This window comes from Rhopilema esculentum, chromosome 14 (assembly GCF_057945365.1).
Source record: "Rhopilema esculentum isolate cy_ngs chromosome 14, ASM5794536v1, whole genome shotgun sequence".
Taxonomy (NCBI): Eukaryota; Metazoa; Cnidaria; class Scyphozoa; order Rhizostomeae; family Rhizostomatidae; genus Rhopilema; species Rhopilema esculentum.
In genome coordinates this window covers 9,440,753-9,468,507 of record NC_142828.1, presented here as the reverse complement: position 1 = coordinate 9,468,507, position 27,755 = coordinate 9,440,753, and the positions used below count along the sequence as shown (strand labels likewise).

Sequence of the window (27,755 nt, the reverse complement as noted above, 5' to 3'; positions counted from 1 at the left end):
AACAATACATGGTTTAGGTGATCGGGTGCCAATCATAAATTGTGTTACAGGATGCTAGCGAAATGTATCGCTATTCGTTGTTAATTGCTCAACGCCAACATGAATAATCAAGGATGAAAAGGCACTAGTTATGGATTTATCAAAACATTGCAGTTTTTGAAGTTTTGTTGGACAATAAGCAAACCAAGCTGCGAGGATTTGTAGGGTATCAAATTTTCTCCTCGGTGTACAAAGGCTTATTAATGGCCTGTAAGAAGGTTAGATATTGGTGTATGATGTTTTTGAAATCCGCATTTTATGGGAGAATCGCGAGCAAATCGACTTAACAAGTACGGCAGTACAAAGGAATGGTCCTGGCGAACTCGAGTGATGCGTACAGCTGGAAATCATCAACAGTAATTTTCAGAGCTCATCACCAAATTGGCACCAAGGTATCTCAAGTTAAATGCCCTGTTGGCTGCTGTGCAAAAATTTCCAAGTGTACTTTGGTCGTTCCTTGTGCAGCGATGATACAAAGTAATACTGCAATTCGATCATAATGTTCAGGCCGTTAATGTTTTTACTCGTCTGCTTCAAAATGGTTTCTGAGGTCGACAGCGGAGCAAGATATTCAGGTGAGCGAATCATGTCGTGACCCTCCGTCGCTCCTTCGTGTAACTGCTTTTTATGTTGCAAACCCTGACACTTTACTAACAAAGGTCTACTGACGCTGTGATCATCTTCAATCGTCGTAAACTTTAATTCAGAAATCACTGAATTTGTTCATAATGCCAATTATTAATGATACCATATGCTCTGTTTCAAATCACCAATGCAGGGTGCTCTTTAATTCAGACCCGAGTTCAACCTACATCAAATAAACGTCAGTATTATCTAATTACGATCATTTTGTGAAACCTTTCAGTTAATTTCGTTTAGTTTACTTTGTTTTGGGTAGACCAAAATCCTATTAGAGGCGAGAGAAACATCGATTAGACCAATTATAAGATTTTTGAACGAGAGGGATACGCAATCATAGATATGTACAACTAACATGAAATGATACTGTAAGGTCTTGTTAATAAACGATTAAAAACAATTGTATTGAAGATCGAGAAACCTCCACCCCTAAAGACATAACAAAGATTTAGGATAAGTTACGAGGAATCTGTCTCTGAAGCTGGACTGATCGCAGGTTTCTGTATCAAGCACCAATGGTTAGCCCTTGATGTTCGTTTGCGATCGATAATCGCGATTAAATGGCTAAATCTGCTGCGTCCTCAATTTGCTCTGCAATAAAAAGTACAGGCTGCTTGTTTTAGAAAACAAACACAGTGTAAGGACAATCGACAGCAAGGGTTAATTTTGATATCCAGTCGTTTTACTAATAGGAATTGAACGGCGATGCACACATCATTGTTCTTCGTTGAGTCTTTTAAACGCAAAGGACAAAAAGCTAATCGCTATCAAATCTCTTTACAGCGATAATTTTCGTGTATTTACCCTGCCCTGGGCAAATTTGTTTATGTTTGCCAAAGAAACATTAAAGGAGACATCAAAGCTTTCTCGGGGTTTCAGGTGTAGTTTATCGTCGTGAGTATTTGTGTCCGTTAGCCTGTTGAAAATCCAAAATCACGAGTATGTGAATGGAATATCGAGATATATCAACGAAGAACAGGGGGCTTAGAGGACAAAAAGGGGACATATAATTGACATGTCCCCACTTTTGTGTGTTGCAATCATTGCAATATTGCAAATTTCAGTCCAGTGAACAGCATTAACTTGTCTCTCACTGAGTGTTTTAGTTCAAGCAAAAAGAAGTTCAAGGTCTTTTATTACACCCCTATTGGAATGTTTGCAACCGCATGGCAATATCTCTTTATGCTAATAGATTTATATTTTGCAAAGCTGTGTCTATATTCAGCAGGTTTTATTAGTCATAAAAATTCATGTGATTTTTTGGTCGATGTACATAAACAACTGCTGTATTTTGACAAAGAGCAGTTTGACAAAGGCCGACATCACCACCTTTCCATACTTAAATCACATAAGACCGCCGAGTGAATGACGTGGATCTCACTTTGACCTAAAACAACTACTGTTTCCAGTCGTGCAGTTCGAAATTTTGCTCTAATAAACAAAGAACTAGCATGATTTGTGTTAATGGAACGCATGGCAGGCTCTACTTGTTCGTGCAGGCCGACTGTAAAACATGTCAGACACTTCCGCCATCTATTTGGGTAAAAGTTTTAAGAGTAGTGGCATTTCCTTACAAATTGTGAAACGTGATCTACCTGTTCTATCGCTTACAGAAGCACACCAAAACACGTAGGCCAAACTTTCGAGACATATCCAATGTGCTTCACTAAAGGATTTTTGCAAGGAATTTAATCGCATGTTTCTCGTTGTTTAAAACATCTGCGCTATGACGATGTGGTTGATATTTTTACTCAAACTACTCAAACTTCCAACTATATACTCTCCTCGAAAACAACAATAAGTCATAAATGCTAATTCAATTACCTATAATTTAGCAATTTCCGCGAACATGGCGAGAATCGAGATTCATAAACACTTATGTTTGATGAATGACTAGATAACCAAGATAACCAAAGATGGGCGTGTCTATAAGCGTCTAGGCTTTGAAAACAGCAATTTGTGATTCATCTGTCTTTTATTTGAAAAACAGAACTTCAACTTCACTTGATAAATACTGCCACACTGCTGAAAGCAGAAAACCCAAACGGTAGTGTCATATACATTGTACCGACCGGCGGACATGAACAATCCGGAGAGCTACCATGTTTTGCTTGATGTCATGTTTCTAGGAGAGCGTTCCCTGACCCTAGGCGACCTGTGATTCGTTGATGTAGTCGAAAAAACTCCTTGACGTGTATGACACTAGGTTAATCGGATTATCCGAACCGGATCCTTCACCTTCGCCGTACCGACCGAGGGGCAAGTCTATTTTTTTTATCTGAAAATCCCTGGAAATCTTTTTGTTTTTGTGGAAATCTCGTACGCTGTTTGCAAGAGTGTATTGCCTCTCGCAATGTACAACACCAAAAACATTTTGACGTATGACTCCTGCTGAAAGAGAAAGGCCTAGTAGACGACAAGCTACACCAGTTCAAGTGAAATACTTTTCTGTCCTATTTGGTAGTACCCTATTCCCAATCCCAGTAACTATTACTTTTTCAAATTAGGATTAGAATTTTAGCGGTTTTCTTAACGTCACTGATAACATGCTTGAGAGAAGATCCAATGTTGATAAGTTGTTGGTAAAAATGTTGTCTCGTGTATTTAGGCCTGCACGAGAGTCTGTGCAAATGTATGTTTACGCGGGCAACTTTCATTTGTATCATCATTTGTGGTTCTTTTTATGATTTGTTAAGAAGCCTCTTTGATTAAAGAAAACCTGAGATTGAATGGTCTCGGATACTTAACGGAATACAAGCCACTAGTGGGGGTAATACACCCAACCTTGGATTGCGTTGCTTTCTTTGCCAGATACAAGGGGTCTATGACACAGGGTAGTGTGTTTAGTAAAGCACATCTGGTGCCATTCTCTTGACTAGAGATAATCAGATTGTCCTAACCATGGATAATCACAATAATCTGAGATCACGAACGATCGTTGTAGATATTATAGCGTGATGATGGAAGGAATCACGTTAGTAGGACCAGCAATCGTGGCATTTAACGCCACAATGCTATAAAAAGCTTGTTTCCAGATCACGATATGGTTTTGCCCTCTACCTTCCTGTTGATGCATTGAAGGACAGAGCGTCTTCCTTCCTTTTTAGGTACTACAAGAGGCTTCCATTTCTGTCACAGAATGTTTAAGCCCCATTGAGTAGCTCCCATCATCCCATCATTTGTAATTCTACTTCTGCAAGACATCATCGTCATCATAATTATTATCATTATTATTATTATTATTACTATCATTATTAGCAGTATGATGTCACTAGCTACCATTACGATTAGGCGCCAGTCTCCAGTCACTAGTTTTCAAAATTTTGATCATAGCCAATATAGTCATCAATCATCTCTTTAAAAAGGTGATCTAGATATGCATTCCAGAACCTATAATCTTTGGTTGTGTAGGACATATATTTTTCAATCCGCTGAAGATTTCCGAATCATCGCCCTCGTAATTCCTTTAAGATCTTTCTAGATTACAAGATGGCCTCACATCATGTCATTTCCTGAGCTTACTGATTATCTCATAGAGAGGTTTACCATGGAGAAATAACCAGTAACATGTCTAGCTGGAATCGTTGCTCTGGCTGTGTTCTTCAGACATTAGATGGTATTAATGAGCAGCTGGACTAGGTGGTTCCGCTGCGCTACTGTAGTGCTTCCGAGGCTGTTATTGCGACACCCAAGCCTCTTTTGTCCTCGTTTTCACATCTCTACAAGACTCCTTCCTCCTTCCTCACAAAATGGGTGTCGGGGCAATTACCTTTTGCCCTTTTCCCAGTCCAGTCTTTTTATTGTCTCTAGACTTTTCCATTCTGCCATATATTTGTACCACCATATACTCAGGGTCCGCGCCACAAGGGGCAGGCCAGGGGGCTATGACCTCCCTACTTTTTTGTGAAATAAAGGATTAACATCATAATAACCAAAATTTTTGTCACAATTTGGGTTAGAGAGGGTAGAAGGAAACTTTCTTTACGTTGCTGGCCCCTCCAGTGGCGCGGGCCCTGCTATTATGCCAGCAAAATTTTCAAGGGCCTTCTTCACCTTAGTTTTTCTTTGAAATGCTAACTGATTTTTTTGAATTCTTCTTACAACCATACAACAGCCGTTTCTAGATAATAGAGGAAAGGAAAGCCCCATGTCAGAGTGAAGTTGTATACTGGGGTGTAAGGAAGTGATAATGGCACGCATCGGCTCCATGTTTATGGCTTTGAAACGGATGTAATTGCTGCTAGGTGCCATTATCATTCTCCTACGCGGCGGAAGCTTTGAGATCTCGTCAAGGCTCTCGTGATGCTAGTCTCTCTTTGCACATAAACACAATTACTTTTCCAGGCAGGAAATATCTTATCACTGCTGTTACAGCTAGAAGCAACAAATTATCATCTAGGTTTCATGGCCAACAGAAAAGGGGTTCCGGAGGCTATAACCCCAGCTTTTTTCTAATGGTCATTTTGTCCACTTTCGAACATTGTGTTAGTTGTCTTTTCGTACGTTTCCCCCCTCTCCCACAAGTCCAAAATATTACCTCTTGGCCTAAAGTATACACGCTTGACACAAGTTCGAAAGGGTTCAAATTTTTCCAAAACTACTGGAAACAATGGTGTCCTTAAAAACTGAAATCAGTTGGAGCGTTTATTTTGTAGGAGTCTAGGGCGAGTGACGTAAGACTTGCTCTAGTTCGCTTGGAACGGTTATTTCAAAATCATATTTATACAAACCAGGAAAAGTTTATCGGGAAAAGAGATATAATGTAAAAAATTTACAGAAATGATTGCGTCACTTTTTGAAGCGATAACCAAAAGATGGTCGTAAATTAGGGTCGTATGACTAATCAATAGAAGAAGGAGGCGTTATTGCGTCGATAAGGTTAAGAGTTGAAACAAAACTATTCTATAAAGGACTTGCTTGCTATGGTTTCAAGTCAAATTTTTGCCAAAGCGATGGTGGATTCCCGCAACAGTTTTACACACTGACTCATCTCATGTTTGACTAGACTGACCGCTTGCCTTGAGCCCTTAATTGAAAATTACAGAATTTTAATAATTACATTCAAGTTGCGAACGGAGCAGATGTTACTTCTCTTGCGGCTGCATTTGAGCTACATGGCCTCAAAGCAAGATTTACGTATATCCGTTTGCGAAAATGCTTTTTGAACTTGACCTTAAAATCCAACACTTACTCAAGGTTACTCGACCTAAACCTTTGAAATCGAGCTTGCTTATATAATTGAGATTTTATATGAACTCCATCAAGAGCCATACCCTGATAAAATTTTCCTTCCCCCTTGGCGGCAAATTGCTGGGTAAAATTCTTTTTGTTATGAAATTTGGGGTTTGCAGTCAGAGTCAGTCAGATCAAGTTTTTAAACCAAAATTTTGTATTTATCTTAATATTGCAGAAAAATGAAGCATGGTGAAATTTCAAATGCTCTTGAACATTGTGTGCTCGTAAAATATCAAGGCTTAGTGAGAGAAGCCTCCTTTTTGAAGGGGGGGGGAGTACATGGGGGTCTTTCTGCAATATTTTCAAAAAAGGTCTCAAAGAACACTCTAGATCCTTTTATAATTTTTTAAATTGGTATCATATTGTCATCAAATAGAATCTCACAATATAAAAAGAATACTTGGAATAAATACAATATTCTATAAAGAATATTTTGAAAAGATACTATGTTCTATCGATGATTTGGGGCCAAATAGCCGCCGCGGCTTTGATTTTGTATCAAGGGCTTTGTATCAAACCACGAGGAAGTCAAAAAGCCGATGTGACCCATTTATCGCAACAGGCGTGCCTTCAGTATCAACAGCTTTCGTGTTTTAGCAAGACTCGAGTATCTCTTTTGAAATTGAGCGACCTGAGCTGAGACTAGATTGAGATTTCCAAAGGGCTTTGGGTCAGCCAAGTTGTAAGCTTACCCGGAGTAGAATGAATCATTTGAGTTGACCCAAAGGCAACAGCTGGATTTGTCAAGCTCAAACACTAGCAATAATTGGGTATGGTTCAAATCTGGTAAAATCATTAACATAAAGTTGGATTTTCTTTGTATCAAGACTTGAAGTCCCATCAGCTTTCGCCACTTTTTCACAAGAAGTTTTATGATTTACGTCAATTAATGATGTACTTAATTTATGTCTCTGTCTGAGTTGAGGCAAGGTCTTATTCCCATGATGAGAACCATAAGACAAAGTCCACCCATTACTGCGCTAAACCCAATGCAATTCCAAGGCCAAAAAATAATTAAGGGGGTAGATAGCGGGGGTGTGACACTCAATATTCTTCATGTTTGGTCGGTAAATATTTAGTTAATCGTCAATTACTAGGTGAAACACGCACACATTTTTCATCGACGTCTTTTTCGTTAAATTTTGTTTTTGAGGACCTTCCACACCCCCCCCCCCCCCTTCCCCTGTCAGGAAGGTCAAGTTGCGCCACTGTAAACTACGCCTTGTTTTGGAAATGTTTCGAAACGTTTTGTCTTGAAGGAAGGACATAGATTTTATCTACCCAAGTCTTAGTTGTGATTCTTTCACAAGTCTTTCCAGTTTAGTCTCATTTAATACATTGGGTAAAGGAGAGTCATTCGATCAATCTTTTCTTTTTTAATGGCAGGGCCATATGTTTAAATATTACTGTTTGGGCAGACGGGCTTCAATTTGCTTTCACTTAAAAATGATACAGCACGCATTATACAAACAGCAAAGAGAATATTTGCCCTAAAGATGATGAATAGCGAAAATTTATCAGCTGGATTCTATTTCATCTATAGTTGGCTCATGCTAGCCATAGGGAGAATGACGGTGCGGTATTCTGGGTTGACCTAAAATCGCTTAATAGAGTGGCGACTTCACAAAATGCTTTTAGCATTTTTCACTTTTGACCGTATAAGGAGAAAAAACATAGTGAACTACCTCTTAATCTGCAAATCTTGTTGAATCTGCAACATGTTCCCCGAGATCCAACCAATGAAAGAATTGAAATTTTTTGATATGTTGTATTGCCCGGTTCAAACGTTTCCATTGAATTTTAACTCGTATTCTTTAAAAACTTGCATGTCATTAAACTCCCATGAATACTACACGTATCTGTGTACCAACTTGATTATATTTGGGGTACAGAAAAGCGTCAATTAGGCACCCACCGTATAGAAATGGCGAAAAGAGTCTCCGCAAACAACGGAGGGAACGAAAAGAACACAAGAATGTGACCTTACCTGTACTAAGATTCCAACCCGGAGGAATAAGAAATGTAAAAGCATGCCAGAATACGTTAGGCCTGTTCGTTAGCGCGAACAGTACCACGAACAGTATTACGTACAATACCACAAACGTCCAGAAGTGGAACTAATGTTCTGATTGTTGGACTACACACGATCGTTTGCCAATTTCAACATCTGTTGGCAATTTCAATAACTGCATATTAGAAAGGGGCGATGAAAACAGAACGGAATATTGTTTGGTAGTAATACTATTTCGTAAGGGAAAATGATTGGGGAGCATCGATTTGACGTGGTCTATTATTAGAGAAGGAACAGTATTATTGGTACAAGCTGGAACTTTGACAGAACCTCTCGATTCGCAAAAGTCTTAAACTTCTTTTCTTTCCGGATTCGCATGAAATGTTGATCAAATCTAGGAACAGATCAAGTTTTTAAATCTTATTATGGCTTTGTCCAATCTGTATAATCTATAGTGTATATCTATGATATGCTGGGTTCTTGGGAGGATGAATCTCATTTAGAGGTCCACGGGGCAAACAGTTACCATTTGTTCTTTGACGAAATCCATCATGGTCATGACAATGAGTAGTGGTCTGTATTGTGTTCATTGTTTATCGGTGACTTCCAGGAGCTTACAACTGAAATTCCTTTGCGAAACCTAACGCTAGTATCATTTTCACGACGACTTCTTTCTTTCACATCCACGCAATTATCTATGCATCAAATGAAAATCTGATAGTAAAATTGAAACTGTGTCTTTTTAGAACAGTAAACAGAGGTCTTCGTGCTCTGGCAATGGTTAAAAGTCATTCTTACAATCGCATTGGCCTAAACAACCCACAATGCACCGTGACCCGGCTTTCGTGATTCTAAACGAGGGGCAAATTATTCGATGGAAAATCTCGAATCCTACTGTTTTATCGGCATATCTCGAGAGCAGGGGTGTAGTGCTAGGGGCTGAGCCACCCTTGTTAATGCCGATTACTAGCCTATTTCTACATTTGGTGTTGTTTTTGTACCATTATGCCGCAAGGTCCCCTTGTTATTTTGATAGCACTACCAGGGGCCCCGTCACGAATTTGGAAGTTGTTTTTTTTGGGGGGGGGGGCAGGCTAGCAAAAGTAGGGGCCAAGGCTTTTTTCCCCTTTTACTGCAGCTTTAAAACTACTTGCTTCGCAAAATAGTGGGGGCCATGGCCACCACCTGGTGGCGTGGGCCCTGACAACACCTCTGCTCTAGAGATACAACACCTTAGAAGAGAGATTGCCCCTCGATTTTGGAAGTACAAACATGGTATAATTGCAGAAGTCGTGCAAACTCGCGAAAAATAACAAAACTCATATATTGTTCAATCATTGGGGCGTGAGCATGTGAAAGAACGACTGACAAGACAAAGAGGAAAGGCCGGCCTAAGCAGTGTCATCACAAGCTTTTGGCTTAATATGTTGGGCCGTTTCCCAGATTTCAACCTCAACCCATCCTTCTTGCCTCGACGTGTCAAGTACGTTCCTTAAGACTTTTGTTTACCTCAGAAGATTAATTCTTCATCCAATTTATTTCAAATATGTTGCTTTATTTTCGAATTTATTTTTAGTGGCGCTTTTGTACTCTGACTTGCTGTCCATTAGGAGAGCCTCGATTGTATACGTCCTTGAATCATGTCCCGCGAGGATTTGACCTGACTTTACTGTTTGTATTTTTAGTGTTTGTTATTGCAAATAAAGGACCAATTAGAAGTTGCTGCCCTTTAGTTGCAGTATGTCCGACTCCTAGATCCTGTTCAATTTTGTGACAAACTCCCTTGTCTTTGGGACAATAGGCACCGCACGGTGCAACCATAGTTTCTATCCACCCGCATGCCTTGAGTTATTCCTTCATTTTCATAGCGATAATCTCGACTGAGCCTACCTACAGGAGGCCACTTTTGTACTCCACTTATTCGCATTTTAACACAACTCCGTAAAAAGTGGATAAATGTATTTATCTATTAGATGTATAATTGCACGACGGGTGTTCGACTTTTGCTCACGAGCTGAGCCGAAATCAGATATGCTACCTAACTTCACCTGCAGCGGAACATTTCTTAAGACTCTTTTCTCTACAAAAATAAATAATCGACCCGAAGGCGACGGCGCTTTTCTAAGCTCTGCTGCTAGAAAGCTACGACGCATGTATCATCAACATACTCGAAAAATGTACAAACTTTAAGAGAATTCACAAGGTCTCGTGAACTAAAGTCGGGATTCTCTTTGCTAGGAAAGAGAAGTGAGAGTCCTCACGAAGTTATTCTACAACATTCAAAAGATATTTTTTATTTCACGACGCCGGAGCACGTATCAGAGTGGGCTCTAGACGAATTGACAAACTTCTAAGATAATTTTTCACCATCTTCTTTGAAACTTCAAGAAGAAGGCGTGCCTGCTTTTGAAATTTTATATCCAATTTTCTACCTTTTAACAAATGTAGTTATTGCTGGACATCGAAATGCTACCTTTTAGAACGACCTCTTTGTCATTTCTGTCACCTAATCATCAGCCAGTTTGACGGGGCTGAGCCCCAGATGTATGTTTTGTTTGGGGGGCACAATGTTTTTCTTGTCACGTCAAATTCCGAAGGATCTTGGCATATCAAGTTGTCAAAATCAAATCTGAGATAAATATCAAGGACGCTAATCCCTATGCCCCCAGGCACAACACCCCTGCAGGGTCAAAACAAGTTTTGATAACATGGCAAATGACATGAAACATAGGCTCTCGCGCAAGCTGGAAAGTAGGGGGGGGGGAAGGATAAATCGAAGGGTCAAAGTGAAAGCCCTTTTGTTGGCAAAAAAGTAGAGGCAAAGCACCATAACCCCACCGTCCACGGGGAAATTTTTTTTTCATTGAAAAGACGAGAATTTCCTCCACTACACCCATGTCACACTTACTTCTCGTAATTTCTCTAGAGAAGTTTTCAGAGTTTCCACCCATTAGATTGATAATGGATGAATACTGCTGCACTCTGCACCACTATATTGTAGTCTTGGCGGGATCCCAAGTTTGAGGGTGGAGCTTAGTTGACAAAACGTATCCTTAAAGCTATATAAAGCTTATGAGCTGGCTTCGAATTTTGTTTGCACAAGAAGCGTTGAAACCTGTGTTAACATTAGACCCGAGTAGCATTAGAGTTCCTTAGGCAAATGTCAGAGCTCCTTGGATTACATAGCCACGGCCTAGATAACTGCGTGTCTGATTCTATACAAGTTTATTCTATGCAGCACACACTAAAGACTCCCCGATCCGAACTGTGAGATCAGCAGCGATTAAAACGAATTGCAGCCAAAAGACACCGATCGAATGTGTGATGTGACGGCAGTGTTTATAAAATCACTGTCGCTAACCCTTTTTGCCCTGCTTGTGACAAAACAGTGTCGTAACGTACTAGTTTGACCTGTACTGCATGGTATTAAAAAGCTTCCCCTTGCCAAGCTACCGACGAGTTTAAAAGAGCAATGCTGTATTCCTTCCACATTGGCTTTACTAGCTGTAAAAACTGATCTATAAAAAAGACTGGATCGAGTTTTCGTTTTGAAAAGATTGTCGCTATGCGAAGGAGGGCCCCAGAACAGCCCAAGCGAGTCGAGGGCCTCGTCTCTCATTGGAAGCAATGTTTTCAGCTGCTCGGGCTTTTTCTTTCTTTTGAAATTGAGCGGGCTTCAAATTTTAAGTGTTTCAAGACAATTGGAACTCGATCCAGTCTTTTTTATAGAACAGTGGCTGTGAATTGAACCGGCTTTTACTGAAACGAGGCAACCATTATTCGTGACACGTACATGATATTGATGCAAAGACACGTGACACGTGACTGTCTTGGCAGGGTGTCGTGGGGATCGAATGCCATAGATCGCTAAAGAGGCCAATTTTTCTGCAAAATTTTTGCATATTCACATTTGAAATTTGGTAAAGGATCAGCGTAGGCCTATCGTTTTAATGATTTTTTAACTAAATTTGTCTGCATATGCAACAAATCAAACAAGCGGAGAGGATTGGCGATGACGCTCTTGCTTTCCCGAGTCAAAAGATAACTGTTTCTAGGATGAATTGGTGTGTCCAAATGCCCCCAGTTGAACCAACAGTCTTATAACTTGGATTTTAGAGTCAGTCTTTATAAAGATAACTGATTACTATAAAGTACCTTCATAAGCGCTTTGACGAACTAGCATTGTACAGAAGTCAGACACCCTCTTAGCCTATATGCCCATTATTTTAATTCATCGCCCTTTTTCAGGACCTGTTATAATGAAGAAGTCAATGCATTCGATGCTCAAACTGAAATGTAAGATTCGAGTTGAAAATATACGGTGGTTCAAAGATGGCCGAAGAATCGCCATGGAAGTGAGGGGGCATTACTCACTACGAAACGGTGGAAGGAAACTGATAATTCAACGGCTGACCAAGTCTGATGCTGGTATTTATACATGTAAAAACTCAGAAACGAAAAGAAGCGTGATAAATTACAATGTTGTGGTTACAGGTGAGTTGAGCATACATTTCAATTCTCTTTTTTGAGGTTTTGTCCATTACATTCAAGGGTTGCACCATTATTAGATTTTCAGGTTCTGGGTTCAAAATTTGGGTTCTGGTGGAAACTTTAATATCACGGCTATTGATATCTTTTTACCTTTTACCTATTAGAGAGATTATCGTCATTATTAAGAAAATAAATCACGTACTTATTTTTTGGTCCTGAAGTTTTCAGTTTTTCAATACTCCTTTCTAGAAGACTTTTTTGAATTTTCTCTAAATTCTTGCACTGAACTTTCTTATACTTCCATAATGGAGAACTGACTAAAAAGAAGATAAGTTTTGTCAACATTGTTTAAAACAGTGACTAAAAAGCATACCCAACCGTGCTCGTTTGACAACAAAGATAACAAATATGGGTCATAAACAAGACATTTGATTTGGGCATTTTTAAAAATTTTAATCGAGAGCACTGCTGTTGCTAGTAAAACAGCCTTAACCGACGAGAAAATGCGATCTTTTGTTTTATCAGGCTCTTTTTACTAAAAAAATGGACAGAATCTTTAAATGGTTCGGCTTGTGAATCCGAAATTAGTCCAAGGAAAAAGCCAATGAATATTAAAGCATTTGGAGTCTTGGAATATATATTTTCAGTACCTATTTTCTTACAAAGGACAGCTAGAAAACAGCCATTTTTTATTAATATGTATTCAACTTTTAATTGATAATTGGTAACCAATATTTGCTCAAGGATCATCACGGCTATTTGTTGCATTTCAAATTATAGATTATTTGGATTTTGAGATTTGTAAATTATTTTCGAGCAACCAAGATTCTTTTTTAAACTAAAAATGATTGTAAAGGAAAGTGAAGATAGCACATGCTTGTGTTTTTGAAGATTTATTTTAGGGGAGGGGTACCTTCAGTGGGTGTTTGCTCCTACGCTTATGTACCTTATGTTTTTATCAAAGTTTTCAATGATAGCTCGTAATGGTTGAGGTAGCCTTTTCGAAATAGAATCAGTTTTTATAACTCGAAGCCTTTTGTCCATTATTTTCAGGATATTCTACATTTACCCTGAAGGCATTAACCAGTGATCTTAAGTTATTACTTTTGAAACGTCAGCTAATTCTCTTAATTCTGCCTATTAAGTTGAAGCTTGACCAGTTCTATATAACGAGCCTGGCACGCCTCGTTTTCAGATTCTTAGAAAATGACGTCATCACGCTGTCCTCTCTCAATGAATGTCTTTCATCCTTTATCACTGATATCCGTAACCACTAATCTCCTTCTAAATGTGACCACCAGTTCCACGCCCTCAAGTGTAGATTCAATTTCCCCCATCAATTGTGATTTTAATGGGTATTACCAGATGGTAAATATAATTTAAGACAATTTGGATAGACATTACAGTGAGCTTTCCTTGAAGATGTTTCGTCACGCGTCCGTGATTCCACCGAATGAGCAGGCCCTTAGCCTAATGTGGCAGGAGTACTGGAACGGGTGGTGTCGCTTCAGTTGGTGGTGGCACTTGGGTTTGTGCTGGCACTGGCGTTAGCGGTGGTACCTAAATATTCTCAAGAGTAGAGTTTGCCACCATTGACGGACACCTGGGGGACGAGGGGGCCGGTCGTCACCCCCAAATGATATGGAAGACAATAGTTTTTGTTCTAAAACAATAGGAGCACAGCTTAATGGATATGTTGATATTGTCAATCCATTATCTTAAGGATTGCTGATGATAATGGTTACTTCAATTTTATGCAGCCAGGGTGTGTCGCAGAAATACGACAGTAACCTTTAAAGCTAAAATGACATCAGGATCATGCTTTTCGAGTGAAATAATAACTACGAATTTCGAACAATAGCTTTCGAGCATTAAGCGAGGGCCTACTCATTCATGCCGTACCTTTAATGTTGCTAAATTCAATTCAATTCAGTTAAATTCAATTCAGTTTTATTCGTATATTAAATGTTGGTCGTATTACTTTGCAGAACGTTCTGGATCGCCCGTGTTCATCGAATACAGCAAAATGGAGAGACAGCAGCTATCTATACTGACGCACGGCGATAACGTTCAATTCACCTGCCTCGCAGAGGGCCAATCACCAATGAAATATCAGTGGCTCAAAAATGGTCAAGCCAATTGGAAGCGAAGAGTGAGAGAGACAAATACCTCACATCACACGTTGAAACTGAACGATCTTGTGTTGTCGGACAATGGCAACTACACGTGCAGTGTATCGAATCATTATGGATCCATTCATCACACATTCAACCTTAATGTAATCGGTATGTTTAACAATTTTAAAGGCATTCCCTCATGGTAAATAGACCTTCTTTGAGTTCTATTGTGATGGAATTCTATTGTTCTATAGCAAGTTCCAGTGTCCATCAGGTTGGGCAAACCAGCGACTCAGTCCCTTCATGTTTTTAATAATGAGCTTTGGCCCTCATGTTACATATGGTTGGAGAGGTTTGACTCAAAATAAAAACAATATAACTGGAAGCCGGACTGAAGTTTAATTGCTAAACCCAGAGCCGATGCCAATGGGGGGGGGGGGGGGCATGAGAGGGTGCATCGCTCCCTATAAGACTGTTTGTCAAAAAATCCAAATGCTTGTCTGAAAATTTTAGGACTCTCAACAAGTCAGTTGCAACTGTTGCAATTTTGTCATTTGCAATTTTGCTTTTAATCGATTTTTTATGTTGCATTGTCTGAAAATATCCAAAGTTGATCCTTGCAGAATAGTTTAGTGGTCCTTTGTCTTGATACAGTAGAAACCCGCATAAAAAACCTGTTTTTATAAGAACATTGAGGCTGAAATTTAACCTTTAAAACCCCATGATTAGAACCCCCAGGAGGCTGAAATTTGGAAAGGTTCTTATATACATATAAGAAAAAAGGGTTTTTAGAGTAAATCAGGTTTGCATTCTAATTGGACAATCTAACAACACAAATTCATAAGATTGGTTGAAATTTAACATAACAAAAGCTGGTTTAAGTGTGTCCTTTTTTGAGAATTCTTGCGGTGGAAAACATTGTTAATGTATGCAAAGCCTGTACGTATATAAGAACCTTGTTAAGAATCTTTTAGACTGGAATTTAGAATAGCAGCCTGTTAATTAAGAATCTATTGAGGCTGCCAGAAAAAAACCTAGGTTCTTTTATGCGGGTTTCTACTGTATACCAAATTGGGTTGTACATTTAGCCACTAGACATAAACCTTGCAAATGGGAACTGACAAGTAGATACGCATGCGTAGCATCAATATACCATTTAAGTAGATTTGTCGTCGGAAATATTATGATCTCTGCCCCCTATATATCACTGCTGGTGTCGGCTCTGGCTAAATCGTAACCCTAGGTCAAGCACTCCATACAAATAAATTTTGTGATATTTCTAAAACGAGACGAGACCGCAAATTGAGGTAATACGTCATGATATTGCTGTTACGAGATTGGCTATCTTGGTAACCTACTTTATAAATACGGCCTAGCAGGTGGAACTCTACATGCTAGGCCGATTAAGAATGCTAGAGACCCAGTGTTGGGTATAAAGTATAGTTATATTTATTATGATTGCTTTAAGTTCTGAAGATTGTCAACAAAACCTGCAAATCAAGAATATTTGTTCATAGTTATTTGAGAAGATAATTGTGTAGCCTTGATGTTCACTGAATATAGAGCTTTCGTTTTACAATTCTTAGATTGGATCTACAGGCGTGTGAGATTAGGAAATTTTACTTAATAAGAATTATGAATTTCTTCCCGCTCTCTTCTTGCTTGCTCTCTTAAAGTAACGGCAAGGGAGGGTAGCTGAAATGCCTTCCATCAAACTTGTAAGAAATATACCAGAAAGCAATTATTCTTGTTTTTTTTGTTTCTAGAGTCAACTAAAGCGAGACCATATTTACAGCCGGGTTATCCCCAAAATCGAACTGTAAAAATTAATGGAAGTACAGTACTGAAATGCTATGATATTCTTGGTGGCATGAACATGGCGCATTTTCGATTTTTGCACTGGAAGGGAAACCCTCCGAACCACATGAATGTGAAGTTTGTGAAAGATGCAAATGATTTAGTTCGGCCTTATAATGGAACACAGATCGGGACAGAATATCATTATACTTCATCTATAGAGATCAATAATAAGAAATACCACGGAGTGTTGTTGTCGCTGCAAAATTTAACTTACAGCGACGAGGGTTGGTACAGCTGCGTCGCCTGCAACCACGTTGGATGTTCTATTGAGTCAGGTTATATCAAAATTGTTGAAACAAAAGGTAAGAACGTAACTATATTTGTAAGGGACACTTGACTGCTGGTCTTTCAGTGACTGGGTCGCCCTATCGTAATAAATATGCTATGGTCCTAATAAATATTATCTTTCATGTTTATTCCTATCATCTTTATAACTGGAAATGTTACAATCAAAGCAATTCGTTGTGTGAAAATGTACTAAAAGTGTGTAAAAGTTTTATTGATTATATTTATATCAAGAAACTTGGCACTTCACAGCCAATTGAAAATCAACTCGACAATGTAAAAGCTTTTTCGAAATACCCCTTTTCGGTCGTCAGAATGTACCCTTTCTATAGAGAAGGACTCGAAAACAAGTACATGCCTGTTAGCCTTAAATAATGACACATGTTGTGTAAAGATATGCAACTCAGTTTTATTTTTGGAACAAATCTATGTTGACACCCCTATCGATTTCTAGGGGTATGTATCTATGTAGTGATGAAAATTGTGACAAAAAATGGTCAGTTATTACGGCATTCATCTTAAAGAAATTTTGTTTGATTTTCCTTAGACTTTTAAACATGCATTGCGATGTTGTAGCAATTCTCAGATTTCCAAAGACCAAATTTTTTCATTGTTTATAATATTTCCAGACGGAGCAAAGAAAGGAAAGGAAAAAGAGGAAAAGCAAGAAAACTTTGGACCAACTGAAATTGCGAAGAGCAAACAGCTTTCGTCAAAGATTGAACCTGAGCAGCAGAAGAGGTCGAACTTTTTAACTACATTGATTGTTGTTGCGGTTGTCGGACTTTGCTGCCTGTTTTTATGTATTGCCATGACCACTGTCTGGAAATTATATAAGAAGAAAAAGGGGAAGAAAAACAAAGCACGAGCAGAACTCATTGAAAAGAACCCTGCGAATATGGGTGGCTCTGGCGAAAATGTTGAAATTGAGCCAAAGTCGACGATTGTGTCTTTTACGAGGACCAGAATGATATCGAACAGCTCAATGATAAGTTCCGTTTCTCATCTGCTTTCGTCAGATATTTGTGGTCAGCATAGCTCTAAACAAAAAGTATACGGTAGGTTATCTCCATAAGTAATCTGAAGTTTAGTATTTCTAATACCAAGTTTGAAGCTTTTTGCTTTTATTTTTAACGTCATTTTGCATATGATTACTGTTACAACAAGGCCTAGGTTTTGCTACAGTAGATTACGACTTATTTGAAAGGGGTTGTGTCACGGTTTTGTAAACAAACCAGGTACACGGGATATGATGCATGTTCAGCCTAACAGGCACATTGGGATCATGGCGGATGGTGTTCCGGTGCTTCAATAAACTCGATAAATTGTATTTAATGATTGATTTACCGAATATGGAACGGACAATTGCTATACTTCCACATTTGCACCGACGATCGACAGGAATTGTGTAAAGCAATTGGTCTAGGCCAAGGAAACGAAGCTTCATCCAATCAATATTGGGTTTCTCGTGGTGAATTTAGATGGCATTAGACACTTCACCACAAAATGATTAATCCAAAGTTGTCCTCCAAACTTTCAAAAATGTTTTCGCTGATAATTTACATCGGTAAGGTAGATTTTTTGCTGCCATTTTGGCCCATTTTTGGCCCATTCACCAGGGAGCAGCCCTGCGAGTTGCTGTATCCTTTTTTCCAAAAAATATGGTGATAATGTGAAAGCTTCTCACGATGAATACGGCTACAAAAAACTGTTTAATTCCACACTGGTTTTTAATTAATAGAGGAAAGGAAATTTCTTCCCCTATTAACATTGGTTTTTCTATTGAATGCGGGTTGCTTCACTCAAACAACTTTCGCTCAATTGGCGTGTTGCCATGCGGGATGTCCCCTGTGACACAGCCCCTTTAAGCTAATGTATTCTTTTCTGTTTCTTTTCGTTGTATTTTAGGCCTAAATATTATTAAGTTTATAAATCTTATTAAATAATGTTTTGCAGCTGTTTATGCTGTCATAAAAAGTTTAGAAATTTAAGGCTTATGCTTTTTTGTTACCTATAATCATTTTTTTATTAAAGACATTTTCGAATCAATTTGCGATGGAGATACTGAATTGTGCAGAGACTCGTTGATCATCGGAGAGACACTTGGTGAAGGTGCATTTGGCGTAGTATTAAAGGCGGAAGCTCAAGGATTGACGCATAAAACAGAAAAGAAGTATGTTGCAGTCAAGATGCTAAAAGGTAAGCATAAGTCAGTCAATCCGCCAGTCGGTCAGTCATACCAAATGGTCGGTCGGTCGGTCGGTCGGTCGGTCGGTCGGTCGGTCGGTCGGTCGGTCGGTCGGTCGGTCGGTCGGTCGGTCGGTCGGTCGGTCGGTCGGTCGGTCAGTCAGTCGGTCAGTCGGTCAGTCGGTCAGTCGGTCAGTCGGTCAGTCGGTCAGTCGGTCAGTCAGTCATACCAATCGGTCGGTCGGTCGGTCGGTCGGTCAGTCAGTCAGTCAGTCAGTCAGTCAGTCAGTCAGTCAGTCGGTCGGTCAGTCAGTCGGTCAGTCGGTCAGTCGGTCAGTCGGTCAGTCGGTCAGTCAGTCGGTCAGTCGGTCAGTCGGTCAGTCGGTCAGTCGGTCAGTCGGTCAGTCAGTCATACCAATCGGTCGGTCGGTCGGTCGGTCAGTCAGTCAGTCAGTCAGGCAGTCAGTCAGTCAGTCAGTCAGTCAGTCAGTCACTTCATTGCAGTCACTTCATTGCAGTCACTTCATTGCAGTCACTTCATTGCAGTCACTTCATTGCAGTCACTTCATTGCAGTCACTTCATTGCAGTCACTTCATTGCAGTCACTTCATTGCAGTCACTTCATTGCAGTCACTTCATTGCAGTCACTTCATTGCAGTCACTTCATTGCAGTCACTTCATTGCAGTCACTTCATTGCAGTCACTTCATTGCAGTCACTTCATTGCAGTCACTTCATTGCAGTCACTTCATTGCAGTCACTTCATTGCAGTCACTTCATTGCAGTCACTTCATTGCAGTCACTTCATTGCAGTCACTTCATTGCAGTCACTTCATTGCAGTCACTTCATTGCAGTCACTTCATTGCAGTTAGCCAGTCAGGCAGTCAGCCAGCCAGACATCACCCTTTATTTTGTTATTCTGAAAATATAACCAACGGTGTTTTTCCTCCTTTATAGCTGATGCAACCGAAAATGAATTATTGGACCTCCTTTGTGAGACTCAGACAATGAAAAGAATTGGAAAACACAGAAATATTATAAGTTTCATTGGATGCTGCATAAAAAATGGTATAGAACGAACTTAACTTTGTTAATTGCATCTTTGAATTGCTGTCATTGTAGCTAAAGCATAAACTGATATTTTCGGTAGATGCCAATCAAGTACGTTGCAAACATGGTCGCAAAATGGCAATCCATAGATTCTAAATCTGCAGACATGGTCGCAATATGGCAACTTCTAAATAAAACATTTTGATTATGTTCTTATGCTTGTATAGACAAGAACACATCTTGCTGTCTCTCTTCCTGTAAAATTGTTTTCTAATTGATAATCATAATTATTTTCAACCAATTCTATTTTTTGATGATTCCAGAAATTAAGAAAAAAGGAATTTATACTACTCGCGAGTGACATTTTCTTAAATAGAAGTGCCAAACCTTCAAAGTCAAAAATGAAATGACAATGCATGAGAGACGGTCCCGAGTTTCTTCCCTTCACAGCATTGATTCAGAAAGTTGGTCCATTCTTGTCAAAAATTCTTCCCAGTCTTACTCGCGATGTGTTTTGCCTAAGCAAGCAACTACTCAAACTGATTTGAAAAACATAAATTTTACGTTTAGTGATGCCCTATATAGTCTTTTTCAATTTTCTCCTTTTTCGTAGGGCCACTATACGTTGTCGTTGAATATGCACCCCACGGCAATCTGAGACAGTTTCTTCGAACCAAGAGGCCGACGTTTCCTGAGTCTGTGGATCAACGAGTAGAGCCACCCTTAACCTTACAGGACCTGGTTTCTTTTTCGTTGCAAATTTCTAAAGGGATGGAATTTCTCGCCAGCAAGTCGGTTAGTTATGCGTTACATAACTTTGATATTATTGCCAACTTGATCCAAGAGAACTTGACCATTTTGTGTAGCCTCTGATTGCCCCGACTGAGATAATGGCAACTACCTCATTTACGTCGACCACTTCATTCTCGCCGCACTTCAGGTGCATGAAATACTGCAAAAGTTTGAGGGTCAGAAATTGTATCTTAATAAAAGCTTGAGTTTAAGAGTGTGCCCTTCTTTGATCGTCTCTTCTTTAATTCATAATCGGATAGCCCTCGAGATCTATTCCATTTCATTTAGTGCTGATGAATATTTTTCATGACGTTGGTACTTACTATTTCGTCTAGACGCATAATCCACCTCTGGCTTTGAAATCAAAGATCATTCTCATTTTTATTTGTCAATCTCGTTCTAGTGTATCCACCGTGACCTGGCAGCTCGTAATGTTTTAGTAGGAGAAGAGTTCACAATGAAAATTGCCGATTTTGGGTTGGCGAGGACGGTCAGAGAGGCTGACTATTATAGAAAAACTACGACAGTAAGCTTCGTTTTTCCTCTTTTATCTTATTTCTTCTAGTCCTAAATTAACAATCATCTAGCATTTGACAATCCAGAGGTTTTGACAGATCCCATGAAAAATATTAAACATTTTCCCCCAAGTTCTCTCTACTACTTAGCTGCAGTGAAAAAATGAAAAGAGCGTATTTTCTTCAAATGCATTGAGCGATTTGGCTTCGGTTTCGATCTTTGAGGTAACCGTAGCCCGCTGGACTTTTTCAATCTTTATCATTGGAAGTTTATCATTGTTCCTAGTGCTAAATTCAATACCTTCATTGCTGAATTAAGTTTAAATCCGTAGATGTATTTCTTGTCTCGACATGTTCACAACACCATGCTTTACCCTGACCAAAATCTGAATTTCTGGATTTGCTCCTGAGACCACCGTAGGCCACAAGATTGTTTAATAAACGAATATGAGATTCAAGTAGTTGAAATCGAAATATATTGTTTCTTATTCATAAGCAAACGCCAAAATGCCGAGAACCCATCAGACCTGCTCACAGATACTGGTTATGAGATGATGGTATTGAATTATCCTTGACCCTATAGACGCCTGTCTAGTAACACTGATTTTCCCGTATGCAGAACAGAACTCTTTTCTAATAAGCAGGAGAAACTTTTTTATAAGTTATCTGATTCAACAAAAGCCTAGAAAATAACTCAATTGTCCAGCTTCTTGCATTTTCTGTTTGATATTTTAGGGCCGCCTTCCCGTGAAGTGGCTTGCAATCGAGGCTCTGTTTGATCGCGTGTATACAACACAAAGCGATGTATGGGCATACGGTGTTCTGCTTTGGGAAATATTCACACTTGGTGAGTAGGGTAACACCAATTTCAGGAATTCTGGTTTTGTACAACCAAACTACTTGCCAATCTATACCTGTGTTATGGCTAGATAAGAATATACTAGACTATTAAAGAACTCCTGCAGAAGAGGGATATAGAAATTCGATTCTAAAGCAAGAATTGATAGAACTTGCACTCAGCAATAGACTAATTGGAAAAAGTTTTCCAGTTAAAAGAATGAATGCAATCTGCATGTCAAATATAATTGGACGGCATTCAGCTGTCCTTGTCAAAACTTGTTTGAGTGATTGGGAAAAATAAAAGTTCAAACTACCAAAGTTTCTTAGCTTTTTAAATTCAGATAAAGCTGTTTCTTAAAACTGAGCCTAACGTTATATACAAGCTTTTGTGAAAAATGAGTTTATATGATTCATTTTCGCTTGCAACATATAAAACGGATTTATATCTTAAAATAATCAAATCAAGAATGGCAGTTAGATTGAAATAAAGCTAAACAAAGCTAGGTAAGACTTACACAAGCAAGTCAACGTTTTTACCAAACGAACATGGAATAAAAACGGGGAGAAATCGTCAATTTTTTAACGTTTAAATAAAAGCACCATGGGGAAGATGACAGCATTTCTGCATTGTTTCAGTAGCTTTTTTCAACTTTCTGCTGGCCTGGGAATTATTCTAACTGCCTAGGAGAGCAAAACAGGTTTTGTCACTTATTGTGCTCATCGTATTTTGTAATTATCCGTTTTTACAACATATTTGTGAAAATGAGAATGAGCACGTCCGTTAGCAGAAATTTAGCCTAAAATAAACTTCATTCGTACGTTGACCTTGCGCATTGTTAATACTTTACTGTATTGTTTGTCTTAGATCTCTATAGAGCAATGAATGTTTGTCGACCTGATTTATATATTTAGATTGTATTAGCACGCTGAATGAAAATCGCCTTTATCGGAGTGCCAAATATTTTAAGAATAAAGTATTCATTAACAATGATTAGTATTAATTTCCTTTTAATCCCACGGATTATTTCTCAGCTCTGCTTAATATTACAAAGCCTAGATAAAATTAGGTTGTATGCTAAAATTAGACATTTTTAATTGGGACAGAAAAAATATATATATGATATCAAAATGTGTTAGTCTGTGGTGACTAAAGATTTTCTTAACGTTTTCAGGAGGATCTCCGTATCCAGGAATTCCGGTTGAAAAGTTGTTTGACCTCCTAAAGCTTGGATACAGAATGGAACAGCCTCAAGGTTGTCCAAAAGACATGTAAGAGCCTAAAAATAGTTTCTCTTTCTTGCCTAAATTTAAAATGCATTGTGACGAAAATAGGATCCATCAACATGATTTATGATCTGTGAAGCTTGGAGCTCCTAACTAATTTAATTCTTCCAGTATCAACTCTAAAAATCATGGCATTGTGCCAATGGAAGGCTAGGGAGCTACAACCCCCTAATGGAGGAAGAAATTGGACGTTGGGCCGAGGCAGGGCTTGTAATGTCGGAAAGCTTATGTATTAGGAAAAGCTTTAGGTCTCTTGCAGGAGTTGTAAGCCTCTTACTTGGAGTTATTTCTTGTGCTGATAACACTTTCCAGAGTACTTGTCAATTTTTCTTGTGACTTCTTTGCCATGCCAGTCCATTTTTATAAACGAGAACATACAATAACTTGTGTATACAATAATTTAGGCAGGCAATATAGTTTATATGGTGACCCCTTTCTTGTTTTTTCGATACCAGGAGAAATTGTTAATGGCTTTGAAAAAAACAAACATTTTACAACATCAGAAAAAGGGTTTGAGAGAAATTCTGCCTTTTCTCTATTCTGTTACATGACAGAAAGACGGAAAAAACAAGATTAGCAATAGCCTACTTTTTACGAACCCAAATAATATGATTTAATGAACTTCAAAATAAAGTTAATATTTCATTATAACAGACTGAAGATTTCCTAAGTTTTGCTTAATAGATAGTCCTGGTTAAAAAATTCGGTTTATTGAACTTCTGTTAAAACGACTGATTTTGGTTCCCTCAAAAGTTCTTTACATCAAAATTTCAATAAAATTGCATTTTGTTAATATAAACTCAAAACCCTTGCTCGCTTATGGTAGGCCAGACAGAAGTTTTGCTTAATAGATAGTCCTGGTTAAAAAATTCGGTTTATTGAACTTCTGTTAAAACGACTGATTTTGGTTCCCTCAAAAGTTCTTTACATCAAAATTTCAATAAAATTGCATTTTGTTAATATAAACTCAAAACCCTTGCTCGCTTATGGTAGGCCATTTGTAGCAGTATTAAAACTTTTAGAATCACCAAAATTATGGTTAAATATTGATCGTTTGCATTTCAGCCTTTCCCTGCATTTGCATTTAAACATTTGTTCTTATTCATATTAAAACTTTCTGGGACTTAGGCCCATCGAGAGTTCCATTGAACACGGGGCTCTAGAGGTTTTGGCGGGCAAGTTTTCCCTTTATATCCCAAAGGTAGTGTTTATGTCTTCATTCTTAAAGTTGCATATCAATATTTTCAAGAAACAATCTTTTGCAAGTCTCAATGTTTGTTTTTCCAGAAAAGTAATTTAATATTTCGTTTGTCTCCACTTTAGATATGACCTGTTCCTGAAGTGCTGGTTTGAAAATCCAAATGAAAGGCCTAGTTTCAAGGACATCTGCTCAAACCTCCAAGCTTACCTTGAAAACTTAGCTGGTTCCGTAAGTATTTAAATTTATTTCGCCCCCATACAGCTCGCCGTTGCGGTGGTTTTAAAGGCTTATAAAGGCTTACAAAACCTTTTTAAAGTGTAGGTCGTCGTTTTGCTCTATGTTACAGGCTAAATGAATTGCACATCCTCTTGCATATTACTTTGACCAGGGAAGGGAGGGGTGGAGCTGGGGGGCTCAGCCCCTCTTTTAAAATTCAAAGCAATTTTTAGGGGCTCAACCACCCCCACCCCCCTAACAAGCCAGTATATGTTTGGTTGGGCGAAGTCCATACTAGGTAACATGAACTAACCCTTTATTATGATATTGATTGTCCGTGAACGAGTATGATCCTTTTAAAGTTGGTGAATAGTTTGTTTGAATGATTTCATATACGCACCAGAGAATCTTTAACACAAAAGGCAAGTATGTATGTTTAGATCATGGTTGTGGTCTTGGGTGTGGCTTCTGGTAGTTGCCTACAGCACAGCCCCACTTCCTAATTTGCAGGACGGCACCCCTGACTTGTACTTAGAAATCAGAACGGCTGGTTCGACTAATTAGAAAACTGTTTGTAAAATCAGCTGCTCTTACTGTTTATGTTCATCATCAAGCTTGACCTGACCATTATTCTTGCAGGATTATTTGGAAATACTTGCAGACATGCCTCTAAAACACGAGAGTCAAGAGAATTCAGATGACTGTGATTTTAGCAACCGACTCAGTGGCGAACTCTCTGAAGGGGATGACCAAGTTTTCGACGACCCCGAAACTGAACCACTTCGGAATGGAATAGCGTTGGAGGGCGGGGAACTGAATGAGTCAAATGTTTAGCAAAAGGCTTTGTAGTGAAGCCCTGTTGCTGATACTCGGATGCCTGTTGTGAACGCCATGTTGCAACTGGTAAGGCGTGTTGGTGAGCTGAAAATGGATGGTTTATTCTCCTTCATGGTGACAGCCACCTAGCATGGTAGCTTTGCTGCAAGAAATATATACGTAAGATGATAAAGTATGTTTAATTGGAAAAGTCTGAGCATTCTTTAGAGATTCTTTGTTTGCTAGTGAGCTATTTGCCTCGAAGTCAGCAAGAGTCTGCTATATCTCATTTCGGAAAATCACACGGAAAATCTCTACCCAGCCCAAAGTTGTTACATGTCATATTTGTGGGAGAGGCTTCAGTTCTGTGCCAAGTCTATTACGTACAGTGTTACTTCAGCTATCCACAAGCAAAAACTACTCGAGTGAACGTACCATTTTTCTAACTGCCTAGGAACGCAATATTTTTTCGAGTGATTGCAAGCTGGCCTAAACAGATTTATTTTCGAATTAAATCGATGTGTTTCCGAGCAGTTGAATTTCTTAACTTTGATTCCATGTTAGAATAAAAGTGACTGCAAATAGAAGAGATACTTGGGAGCAAAGGTTTATTTTTGCAAAATTACAGGGGGAAAATGTCGTGGCTTTTCACAAAAGAAAAATAAACCCCAGCCTTACCCACTCTCCCACCAAGGTTAAAAACTTCAAACATAGTCTTGTGCCATACTGTGACTCTAATTACATCCGCAAGTATTGTAAGTATATAAGTACAAAACACACCATATCCTGTGAAGGTTGAACGCCAGTAGTTTGCGAATTATTGATCAACTGGTGTAGAAAAGGCAGTAGTTTTCTACTTTTTTGTGTCACAAGTCAGAGCTGCCAATCAATTGGATAATTCTAAAATGATTATTATATTTTCGTACGTGAACGTTTAATGCATCATACAACCATATGAATGTGTTATATATAAAAGTGTATTACTAGAAATTCGGCAGTATGCTATGATTATTTAGTGGTTGAACGTTGATGACCATGTTGAATTTTAATGGAAAATGTCAACATTTCGTTGTAGGGAAATTTAAAATGTACCGAAGGTTGCTTTTAATTGAAACAAGGATCTCACCAGGTGTTTCAAGACTGGTCCCCAAATTCTTTCCTTGAAAATACCCCTTGAAACTATCCAACTTTCTTCTCTTCCCAGTTTTGATTTTAACCGGCTTTACCGCCAGGTTTTGAGTCCTCTGAAAGACTATTCTATAGGGCTACAGTTAGTGTTTTGCCCTTGATCAAAGGATCGTTGCTTTAGTTAATCAATTCTCAATGTGCAAACAGATAAAAACATCTAGTGGGTGATATTCAAGATCACAGAAGAAGACACATTAAAAATGTAGATGCCAGGTGAAATTCCTTAAGAAAACATTTATGTTAGGTTTTGAATGCGATTTCAATAAAGAAAAGTGTTAAAATGTAGTAAAACTGGTGAAAGTATTCACGAACAGAGGTAAAAACAGGAGTTGTAATTTATTTGATATAAATTCCTTGACGAAAGATCCTTTAGACCAGAGAAGAATATGATTTCTTATATAGATATTGAAATGTTCGAATCCAGTATACAGAAGATATTTTGTCATCGTCGTTTTAGTGTAGTAATCTTGTGACGTCATTTATGAAAATCGTGACACCTTGTAAATATTGTCATATTCACGCTCAGACTAGTTATCAAAATTTAGGTTGGTTACCTTATAATCTAGTATTGATATTTGTATATATGATATAAAGAGAGTTTTATTGACATTTTCAAATAATTGTTTAGCTATCAGTAAGAGGAACCTAAATTTTTATATATTATATTGATAATTTGGTTTTATTTTACTTTTAAGGCTGATAATCATAAGTATCATGAGCACGTATTCATGAATACTTTTTTTAATTTTACGGTGGATGAATTTCCCACTTAGATATCTACTTACCTTGAACAGTGAGGTATTTTAGCAGAGAGAAAAAAGCTGATACATGCAGATATGTAACCATAAAATTTTCCTAATCTAAGGACAATTTTGGTCTTTTGCTTGAAGAATTTTGATATACATCATCAATACCTTTTCAATGCAGGAAATAGCCCCCCCACCCATCATTTTTTTATAACATTTTCCCTACTTTCACAAGTTATCTGA

At 38.5% G+C, this 27,755-nt stretch overlaps 1 protein-coding gene across 1 annotated transcript; it reads left to right on the top strand.

Moving 5' to 3' along the window:
* LOC135696232 (fibroblast growth factor receptor 2) lies at positions 1 to 27,631 on the top strand. Its single transcript, XM_065215551.2, has 13 exons — positions 1 to 614; positions 12,173 to 12,418; positions 14,404 to 14,700; positions 16,299 to 16,694; positions 17,307 to 17,735; positions 18,712 to 18,876; positions 19,822 to 19,932; positions 20,528 to 20,709; positions 21,110 to 21,232; positions 21,957 to 22,068; positions 23,234 to 23,330; positions 24,669 to 24,774; positions 25,402 to 27,631. The coding sequence occupies exons 1-13, from the start codon at positions 539 to 541 to the stop codon at positions 25,594 to 25,596; spliced, it is 2,535 nt and encodes an 844-aa protein (XP_065071623.1). The 5' UTR covers positions 1 to 538; the 3' UTR covers positions 25,597 to 27,631.
* Positions 27,632 to 27,755: the final 124 nt, after the last annotated feature.

Excerpts from the sequence above, each read along its gene's own strand:
- LOC135696232 (XM_065215551.2), top strand. The coding sequence starts at position 539 with ATGTTCAGGCCGTTAATGTTTTTACTCGTCTGCTTCAAAATGGTTTCT. Across the intron at positions 14,701-16,298 it reads ATTCAACCTTAATGTAATCG|AGTCAACTAAAGCGAGACCA; the intron begins GTATGTTTAACA and ends TTTTGTTTCTAG. Across the intron at positions 17,736-18,711 it reads CTCTAAACAAAAAGTATACG|ACATTTTCGAATCAATTTGC; the intron begins GTAGGTTATCTC and ends TTTTTATTAAAG.